Genomic DNA, 10,955 nt, shown 5'->3' with positions numbered 1-10,955 from the left:
ATCACATGAAAGGTAGGGGACACAAGCTGGGGTTGGCTTATAGAATAAACTCTTGAGGGTGGTCATCATTTAGAAGGAGGGGTCTGGAATGAGGCTTTTCGGATGTGGTTTAGTCTAGATGCACAGAAACAATGGACGGGACTTGCTACGGACAAGATAAGCCTTATACGTAAAAAGATGTGCCAGGGGCTGACTACCTACATAACCTGCTCAGTTAGGAATTTATGATGAGGTCACCCTGTGAGGTTCCTGTCCACAGAACCCTTTTTCTTCCACACTGCTCCCGCTCAACTAGCTCTGTTGAGTCCCAGGAATCGTTTCTTGGTGCCGCAACGATCGTCAGAAATAACAGGATTCACTATATTCATTACAGTTCAGGAAAGAGGGTTTGGAGCCAGCTACAGGCTTTTATAGGACTTGGTAGGCGGACCTAAATTCCGTTTACATCACCCAGGAGGGAAAAGTTGGCGCCGTGGTGAAGCAGTGGCAGACCGGGTAGTCTTCGGCGGAAGGCGTCACAGCCATTCGCATTGTGAATGCCCTGATACGAGCGTCTGCCACGCTGCACCTGCACCGGGGACAGAGTGGGAAGGATCAGGACAGGTCCGCCTCAGGAGGACGGAGCTGGGAGCCACCGGGTTAACGCAGTTTCTAGACCGACTGCGGGGTAGCACGCGTGACAGGCCACATCCGTATCTCATTACCAGGAGGCCACCGTGTACTCAAGTTCCGCACAGAGGCTGACCCTTAGCCAATTTATCTCCTGTCTGGAGTTTTATGCTCAGTCACCACGTCCCGGAGCTTCCGTGGAGGCGGAACTACTGTGTCAGGGGTCAGGGTTTGCCGAGAAAAGTGGTTGGATTGACAAGAGGGCGGGCGGTAGGCGGGATTTCCGGCCGCTGTTCCTTCAGCTGCCTTTTTCGGGCGTTTCCCCACAACCTTCTTAACTTCCCTCGTCCGTGACTGCGCCCGGGAGAAATCCGACGGGACAGGGATCGAGGGAACGTGAACTGCAGGTGGGGGCCCGGTGTGCGCATATTCTTGCGGCTCTGTTTGAGAGGAGAAATTGTGGGGTGGAGACCGCGAGGAGACTGAAAGAAGAGTGGGTCAGTGACAGCAGGGGAGCGTGAGGCAGGGACTGCGAGGCTACTGTGACCCAGGGGCAGTGACAGTGAGTGGACTGTGACCGAGATGTAGCTGCTTACGAGGGGTCTGCGAGTCAGGAGCAGTGAATGCAAAGGATTCTGACCTCGGAGAGAATGAAGCAGACGTTGCGAGGGAACTATGACCGAAGAAGTGTGAGGCAGTGACTACGTGAGGACTGTGACCAAGGGCCAATGATTCAGAGGAGACTGATCGATGGATAGTGACTGTGAGGATACTTTGAACCTAAGGGAACATGAAGCAGCGGCTGTGCAGCCTGACCAACGAGCACTAACTTGGAAGGGCTGACTTGAAGAAGAGTGTGGGACCAGTGACTGGAGATGGTACTGTAGGGCTGGGTTTGGGCACACGGTGTTATTGAGTGGTTGTGACTGGGCAGAGAAGGTCTTTAGTGGAAAGAGCACTGGTCTGAGACTTATCATAGAGACCTCTGTTTAAAAGTTTACGCACAGACTTCTTGTTGCTGGGAAACTTACTTCACACTGAACTACAGTTTCTTCTTCAGTTCATGGGAAGTTTGGACTAATGTTTCTTAAATTATGGGTTCCATCCTATTGCTGGGTTGTGAAATCCATTCAGTGGATACCACCTGAATTTTGAAAAAATAGAATAGAATACAAATTTTTAGTGTGTTCACATAGTAAGGGTAAGTATTGTTTCATGAAACTTGTTTCAGTTATGTGTATATGAGATTGTCATGTAAAATGGATTTCATATAAAAATATGTGAAATGCAGTAAAAATGTTTGAAAACATTGGACCAGATTATTTTTGAGTTTTCTTTCAGGTCTGAAATGTCATGATTTTATGGCTATTTGTAAGTACAAAGAAACAAGTGGGAAGATTGGCTGTATTCTTGAGGCACAGGCTTTAAAAGAGAGACTTAACTGGAGAAGCCTCCCCAAATATAATTGAGGTGACTAGTTGTGACAGAGGGTTGAAACTGAGGATCTCAGCTGGGAGAACCAGAACTTATATATTAAAATAGGGACAGTGATATTTATAGAGGCAGTGAGGGTATAGGGGTTTATAACAGGAAAAACTGCTAGGAATAGACATTGATGGTGGGGGAAACTTTGGGGCAGATAGGAATAGGCTTAGGAAGGGAATAGCAGATAGAAATAAACATTCTGCCAAGAATGAAATGGGTGTAGGGAGGTATAACCTTCAACGTCTTTTTCAACCTTGATATTTAGTGATTCTGCAAGTACGGAGCATTGCTAATATAAAGATATTAGTTGAGAGTAGAATTTGGTGCAGTAATCTGTGGCAAACACATGATGATCATCATGGAGAAGAAAGGATGACTCTGGGAAGGTCAAGAGTAGTGACTAGAATACTACATGGGGGAGGCTTTAATGTATTTAGCCATTTAGTTCAGTGATTTATGCACTGGAGGCCAAGACTGGCATACTGGGAATGAAGCTATGCTGTGGGAGATTCAGATTATATTTTAGATGCTGGTTTTATTTCCTACTGATTCCCTTTCGTGAGGGCTCTGTGTGATTCAGGTGAAGTGAACTAAAGTTACATTACCACCTCCTCTCTTACAGCCCTTTGCAGAAGGTGCTACTGATCGTGCCACCCAATTTTTAAAAAATATGTAATAGAAGAGAAGTTTGAGGTAATTGTAACTCACCAGACACTACATTTATCTGATAACCTAGTAGTCACTCCCTACCTCCTATACACAAATACACTTTGTGATAGGGGAAGAGTTCAGAAAGATTCTTGAATGGAAGTGAGTTGGGAATGGTGGGCAATAGCCTTTGTTTAGCTAAAAAAAAAAAAAAAAAAATGTCTAGTTAAACCTTTTCCTAGAACATTAGGTGTTTACTTGGCTTACATTATGCATAACTAAAAGGAACTATTGAAGAATTTCTTTCTAGCACAGAATGTATGCTTCAAAGTAAATGGCTATAGAAGAAAAGACATTTAGGCTTCACAAGTGCAGCACTGCCTCTGGGGTCTTTTGTGTTTCCTGAATGAAATGACTCTTTTTGACCTAGCCTGCTTTGCAAATTCCCTTTGAAAACCATATAATGGCCTGATTGGTAAAGAATTAACTTTACTTCTTTTTCAGCCTATGATTTCTCCCTCCATAAACAGGTGAGGATTTTTTGTTTTTTTGTTTTTAATTTGAGCTGTCCTTTTTGGATATCTGATCCCTTGAGGCTAATGATCTAGTCAGATGGAGCTTTGGATTTAGAAGTCCCAGTTTGCTTTTGTCTGACAACATTGTCTCACTCTGTGACTGTGGGAAGAATTATTGTTTTTGTTTTAGATATTCTGACTGTGGCAGATGTAATCATTCTTTTGGTTAAACAGCCTTTAATAATCTGAAATATATGCATACTCACCAAATGCTGTATACAAGCTCGAGTTTGTAAACCACATGACCCCTATTCATGATTCCCCTGTGGAGATGTCTAACCTCTAGGTTGACATGATTCTCCTGGGTAGTTGAGTAACTTCTTCATCTTATAAACACTGAGGAGAATTGGTTTATGAACGTCATAGAAAAAGCAAGTGTAATAATTTGTTATTGTTATGCACAACTCTGATCTTAACTCAGATCATCTGACTTTTCTACTAATAGAGATAATCCCCTTTCTGAATCAAATAGAACGTGGTCCCTCTCACATCAACATCTGTTACCCTAAAACATATTGGCAAGAATAAAGTTTTCCAGAAGTCATGATTCTGGAGGGAATTTTTTCAGTTAGAGAGACCCTAAAGTCAGAGTACTTCCTAATCATTAGACTCAGAGTTCTGTTTTGCTCAAGATTGTGGCTGCTTTTACATTTGTTATGTTATCACCACGTCAGTCATGTTAGAAAAACGATGTGATTTAGGACTGAGAGAGTGAGGAAGTCAGGGCTTTAGGCTCAGCTCTCCTGCTCATTTGCTCAAAGGATGACTTCCAGCATCTTCTCTTTCCTAAGCTTAAACCTTTGTTTCTAGTTGTAAACTTCTCTTTCACAATATTCCTGTCCAGTGGGTACCTGGACATGTGTTAGAAGTTTGATTTATTTTGTTAATTGCTTTATAAATGTTTGTGGCAAAATTTAAATCCTCACTCCCTTCTTCTATAATTCAATCAGTAAATTTAGGGAATACACATTTTTATATACTCTATTTTGCAGTATGTGCCAAAGTACTATTCCAGAAGAAAAAAAGAAACCAGAATGTCTAATATATATTTGGTACTGTGTTAGATTAGTTTATATACATTATCAATATAAATAATTGAATTGACTATATTTTGCTGTTTGCAAACCAGATTAGTATGTAGATATATAGTGGTCTTGCCTTTTCTCTCTCTTTTTTTGGTAGCTCTCTAGTTGAAAGCTGAAAATCATGTTAGTTTGACGCTTTCTGTGTTCCAGTGGAACCCGTGGGTCTGCTAGGCTGTTATGTCACATTCACAACTATTTGTAAACCAGTTTTGAAGCAAGATCTGCTAAAAATAGTGACATTTGTTTGTTTCTCTATGCTAGAGAAGAAAACAAGTGTATGACACTTAACAGAAAACAGGTAGTTTTTTTTTAAATCTACAGAACATTACCTCAGATGTGATTATATTTGTTTATTTTTTGGCCCTAGGGCAAAGTCTTAATCTCCTGTAGCATGAACTCCTTTGGCTGTATGGTGAAATCTTGTGGACTCCCTTTTTGAAATAATATTTTTATATGCAAAAATTAAAATATGTAGAATTATAAAGGAAACAAATTATGTTGAAATATAGTTATCAAAATATTTTAAATGTGTGATATAGCACTTATGTGCTTTTTATTAATGTAGTGAATAATGTTTACTATCAGTGGGACTTATAACTAAAATAATTTTTATTAGAAAAGTGTTTTTATCTTCACTTGAGGACATCTTTTCATTGCTTTTAGAGAGAGAGGAAGGGGGAGAGAGAGAAACATTGATTGGTTGCCCCCAGTGGAGGATCAAACCTGCAACCTGGGCATGTGCCCTGAACAAGAATCAAACCTGTGACTTTTCAGTCATGGGATGATGCTCCAACCATCTGAGCCACACCAGCCAGGGCACTGATGCGGATCCTGGCCGGCAGGGTCCCTGTGTTGTGGCTGCAGTGAACAAATTCACACAGACTACAGAAGTCCTGTGAAGAAAAAGGGACAGCATGGCCACTCTCTGAGTGAGAGGTGACCTTGGAAGAAATCCCTTTTTCTCTGAAATCCAACACACCCTATGACCTTATCGAAAAACACTTGGTGTTGTCTGCCCTTAGCTAAGCTGACGTGCACTCCAACCAAGTTGGTGTTTTGGCCACAACTGCAGCTTGTAGCCCTGGGTCCCTGTTCCTGGGTGCCAGATGATGTGGACCCCCGTGGTCCATGTGTTGTGGCTGCAATGAACAAATTCACATGGATGACAGAAGTCCTGTGGAGAAAAAGGGATGGCATGACCGCTCTCTAAATGAGAGAGAGGGCCCTGACCCCAGCATGGACAAGTTTTTATTGCTTTTCTGGGCATATTACATCAGGATGGTCCTCATTTACTATGCACAGGTTCCGTTTAGGTGGTTACCTTTTACAAAAAACAAAGGAGAAGATGTTGCTAATTACATTAGAGAAGAAGGATATTTGCAAATGGAAAGGGAAAAGTGGTTGAACTGTTACACTTATCCTTGGAAGGTTTAGCATAGTTTTTAGGAAGTTACTTTAAAGATATGCAATAAACATTTGTTGCCTCAGTTCAGGTGAGGGAGTTTTAGCAAAAGCAATCCTCAAAGCAGCCTAGGTACAATGCTGGACTGACTACCCATGGGAGAACCTATCCGTAGGCGTGGATCCTGTGTGCCGGACCTTGCTCCCCACTTGCCTTTCTGAGTGGGGGCTGGGCTACATTTCCCACGCCATGCGGAATTGTCCCCTATAGGGCACTACAGTAATTTTTAAATGATCATGTATTTAAATAAGATATTTGTAACAAGTATAATAATATGGAAATATCTATGATTTCTATTGGTTATAAAGTCTATTATTCTACTGAGTCTACTGTTACCGTTGTGGCTTCTGTTCCACAACCGTAGAACAGAAGGAAAGGTGAATTTGCCAGAGGTAAGTAAAAATAAAGATATAATTTTGGAGGGTCCAAATCCCAGGCTCCCTGAATTTATCATAGACTTTGCTTCAGAGACATAAATTCCATAACCCATTCTACACAGAGCACAGTCTAAACACAGGGCTTACTCACTGAATCTTCTAGTGCAATAGAACAGTGGCAGAGCAAAATCATTCAACTGTAGCAATTATTACAAGTGTCCTTTGTGATTTTTAGGATAATCTCCTTCCTGAAATATCCTACTATGTGGCCCGGACCAAGTATAAGCTTTATTTAGTTCAGAGCTAACCCAGGGTCTGGCACAGAATAAGTGCCCACTCAATGTTTGTTGAATGAGGGTGGTTCTGAAGAAATAAGAAAAGAGATCAAGTTCAAAGCTAAGCTTTTAAATGTGGCAACTTACTGGCCTCAGATGTTGAAGAATAACATTGTGCTCTGCTTTAAAAGTAATCTGTCAGTGCAGGTCATGCTTGAAATTTACCTTTACATTTAGAATTTCCCAAATCAGGCATTCTTTTGACTTATGCTGTATAGTATGGTGATATATACAGGTTAGTGACGTTAATTAAAGTAATCCTGTATCAGAAAAATATGGTACAGTTTCTTGAAATAATCTTATTCCTAGTACTGCTCTCCTTTTTGGAACTGTTTGCATAATCTAGGTAGAATTTGCTACCAAATTATTGATAAATCTGTCCTGTCTTCATCTAGAAGAGGAGTTGGCAAACTTACTCAGTAAAGGGGCAGGTCGGAACTGTTAGGCTTTGGAGATTATAAGGTTTCTGTGGCAACCACTTAACTCTGCAGTTTTAACACAAAAGCAACCATAGACAATGTATCGATGAATGAGTATGGTTGTGTTTTTAATAAAACTTTAGTTACAAAATCAGACAATGAGATATTTTTGGCCTGTGAGCTGTAGTTTGCTGACCCCTCTGACCCCTGATCTAGGATATATGATGGTCCCTGAGTCCAGGACCTCCTCCCCAGCATGGGTTAGACATATTCTCCCTCAAGCGTCAACAGCATTTACACAAGGGGTAATGTGACTGCAGTGTCATCTGTGGAAAGGCTGAGCATATCCATTTATATATCAGATGACATGATTAATGCCAAGAGTATTAGATGCACTTTAACTTACAAGTTCATAGAACTTGCCTCTTAGAGCACCACTTTATTAAGCTTTACAATGGTAGAAGTTGGTAAAAATCCCAAATATGAAGTATACTTTCTCTGCATTGGAACTGAGCATTGGTATTACCAGAAAATTACTGAGCATAGGGTTTTATTGAGGAAGATAATGTAGGCCCAGAGATGGAGAAGCAGGAATACAACACAAAGGACAAATTTACGTCTCTTCTTTTTGCAGATAATTCTCTGTAGTACTTAGTCAAATTTGAATTAGATTTTTGAAATTTGAAGAGTATATGTAATTACAACTTGCTACCATTTAGGTGGTTACATAGTTTAGAAGCGGAGTCCACCTCCTTTATCACCCTGGGGTCTTTACTAGATCTACTCATAATAAGGGGATAGAATGGAGGGGATTGGGCAGAGTCCCAAAAAATGCACTGGTAGAAGACTTTCATCTTCAAAACACAAGCATGTGCATGCTAGTGCCCAGATTTTATCTCCTTCAGGACATTCATATTGAGAAAACACTTGACTGGATTTATCTTCAGTATCTTCTCACCACAACTCCTCCCTGCTCACACCTGTTTCCACTTATTCTCTACTTTCTTAGCAGCAAAGTTGGTACTTCCAAGCAGGCATCTATTGGAACACTGAAGAATAAAGCAAGCAGTGTGTCCTGGGAGGTGAGTCAGCAGAAATGGAGCCAGATTTTGTAAGTGAAAATAGGCACAATACTGCATTCTGTATCTTGAAAGCAATTAGAGACACTAATGCACTTAGTAGGCAGGGTGGTAGTTGTCAGTGGTGGTGTGGGCAGTTATGTCCATGTTTAGAATATGTGCTTGAATGGAGAGTTGGAATGACTAAGATAAAGTGACTTACTAGGGACTGAATAGGTAGCAGTGTTAGAAAGATCAGGCCTTACAAATGCTATATTTTTGCTGCTATTTCCCTTTGTCTTTTTTTAGTAAAGCTTCTTTTAACAAACTTTTTTGGAGGATAAACTGCTAAGGAAACAGGAAGTTTGGTCCACCCTAATGGACTCATGAAGAAGGCTTTGTATTCTATAACTACTCTCATTCTGACTCATCTCAGTTTAATCAGTGTGGGTGCTATGGCTGGAAGCCGGGATACACTTGTTAAGTATTAGGCAACACCCTGTTCCCCATCCCCATTTTGATTTTTGTACTGTATTGGCTTTGAGGAGGTGCCATTATTTCCCAGCCTCATTGCCTGCTGGACAAATTGATACTAAGCCAGACTGTATGTGTATGTATTTTTTTCCCCCTCTTAGAGGTAGCTATTTAAAACCATCTCCATTTTCAGGACCATCACTGTACCTTTATTTGAATGGTGTTGGTTAGTTACAAAGGTGCAGTTATCATAAACAGAATTTGGGAATTATGATCCTTGTTGGAGGTATTCAGTAGTTACTGGGCAATTGTGGAAGTTGTAAAGGCAGTGTAGTTTTAGGTATGCTAAGTTTCAGTGTAATGAACTAAAAAGCCAACATGTGTTTACTATCCTCAGTGTGTCCTCATCCTCCCACTACCTTTTCTCAGTAGTGAAGTTGATGTGCCCCAGCAGGCACATACTGGAACTTTAGGGAAACTGGGGAGAATTTTTTCCATCATTTTGGGCACTAATAAATTATTCTATATGCTTTTTTGGGCCTAAATTAGTGGATGTGAGGGAACCTGGGGATGGTCTAAGAGAGCCAGTGAAAAATGAAAAACCTTGAGAGATCTATAAAATAAAAGTTTAAAAATTAGTAGTAGTTCCAGAGGAAAGGTGTGAGGATTAATCTCTATAATTTCTAAAATCTTATGGAATGTCTGTGACCTGGGTGTTTTCCGTTTCCTAAGAAAGTAGATAAAATATAGAAGTGTTGTACATTAAAAACCAAAAAGTATCAGTCGTATTTCTTCTAAATCAGAGGCTCTTAAGACTTTAATTTGTTTAATGTGTAATGGTCAGTTGAAAGTAAAATGTAAAGTTTAATGTAAGACACAAAGGTCATCTTTAGAAAACAACTGTGTGTAAGCAGATAAGGAAAAATACTTTTAAGAGGATGAGAACTTTGTTGCACCATCTTTCATACACTTATAAATTGACAAGTACTTAACCTCTTACCATCAAAACAAAACAGTAATGTACGTAGTGTTTTTCAAAATTTCAAAGCAATCTTCTATACTTACTATATTTACTCAAATGGTTGTTGAGTGCTTACTGTGTTCCAAGGATCATTGCTACATATCAGGTGCATTAATTATGATTTTTGTGTTCCAGGTGATAAGAAACCCAACTTAACTGAATTAAGCAAAAAAGAGGAATGTATTTGGTTGGGACAGTTAGTTCAGGGTCTGCCTTCTCTCATCAGCTTTGCTTTCTCTCTGTTGACTATTTTGGAAAAGGCTCTCCTCCTTGGCCACTAGATTGTCATGGGATTGTTCCTAGACCCATGTCTTCAGGTTCAGATCTACAAAGAAAGATGCGATAATCTTTGTCCAAGCATTCCCATCTGGTGAGTGCAGATACTCACTCTGATTGGACTAAGTCACATCACCTATCACTGCCTTACCCTCCCCTCTTTTCCCTGCTTTCTTTCCTACTCTGGCCCAAACCAAAACAAGCTCGTGGAGGTCCTTAGTAGTCTGCCACCAATGTGCCCGGTAGGAAGGGAGCTTTAGTCTTTATGAAAGATGAAATTAAATTCCTGCTTGGCACAGTGTAGCACATGACCAGAGTTCAAGAAGTAGTTTTGATTAAATTCATTTATGACCATTTTATTACCGGGCAGTATAATGTTGTCATTAAATAGACAGACCCCAGAGCCAGAATGTCTGTGTTCAAATCTTGTTTTTTCTCTGTCTTAGGTGTATGGCCTTAGGCAAGTAATTTAACCTAGTTGTTTCTCAATTTCCTCATTAGCAAAACAATCGATAATAGTATTAACTACCTCATTGAGTTGTTGTGGGGATTGTTATTTAATATATATATATATATATATGCTAAAGGTTTATCACTTCCTGGCACATAGGAAGTACTCTATAAGTATTAGCTATAATTATTATCATTGCTTATCATAATAATCTCTGGGACTGTAATAGAGAAATGTGGATCTTGGGATGGTACAGTAAAACAAGTTTACATTGGATTGAATACCCTAACTCATTAAGAATTCTAAATATATTCTCTATTCTGTTTTCTAAAGACACACTTTACTGTGTTTTACATTGTGCTAACCTAAAGAGTGTTAGGGATGGATCTCAATGAGCAAAGAGGGTTCTAGTGGAATGTCACGTTGGCATATGGTGATATATCTAACCTGATCAGTATTTTCACTAGTGAGTTGGATGAAGACATAAAAACTATGCTTTTCAAGTTTATAGATTATGTACAATTGTGATAAATAGTTAATATGATAGATGGTGGTCAAGATTTGAAAAAAATAAAATTTGTATAAACAAAAAGTTCAACTAAGTTAGACTTTAATAGGATTATGACCAACAAAATGAATAAATATATTTCTATACAATCTCTGCTTGAATATCCTGGTGT

General features: G+C 39.8%; 1 protein-coding gene across 10 annotated transcripts in view; it reads left to right on the top strand.

Moving 5' to 3' along the window:
* Nucleotides 1-877: 877 nt before the first annotated feature.
* Nucleotides 878-10,955, top strand: part of PCYT1A (phosphate cytidylyltransferase 1A, choline) — a 58,739-nt gene continuing 48,661 nt past the window's right edge. For 2 of the 10 annotated variants that reach the window (XM_045850979.1, XM_045850978.1), the window contains exons 1-3: nt 903-1,016; nt 3,247-3,272; nt 8,005-8,077. In XM_045850979.1, coding sequence (XP_045706935.1) covers nt 3,250-3,272; nt 8,005-8,077 — 96 coding nt within the window. In that variant the 5' untranslated portion in view covers nt 903-1,016; nt 3,247-3,249. Of the gene's footprint in view, nt 1,017-3,246; nt 3,273-8,004; nt 8,107-10,955 lie in introns of those variants that run through there. The other 8 variants (XM_045850987.1, XM_045850984.1, XM_045850981.1 and 5 more) reach the window with 7 other exon arrangements.

This window comes from Phyllostomus hastatus, unplaced genomic scaffold (genome assembly GCF_019186645.2).
Source record: "Phyllostomus hastatus isolate PE091 unplaced genomic scaffold, TTU_PhHast_1.1 phas_contig_86, whole genome shotgun sequence".
NCBI lineage: Eukaryota > Metazoa > Chordata > Mammalia > Chiroptera > Phyllostomidae > Phyllostomus > Phyllostomus hastatus.
The sequence above is the reverse complement of the archived record's forward strand: the minus strand, read 5'-3'. Positions and strand labels throughout refer to the sequence as shown.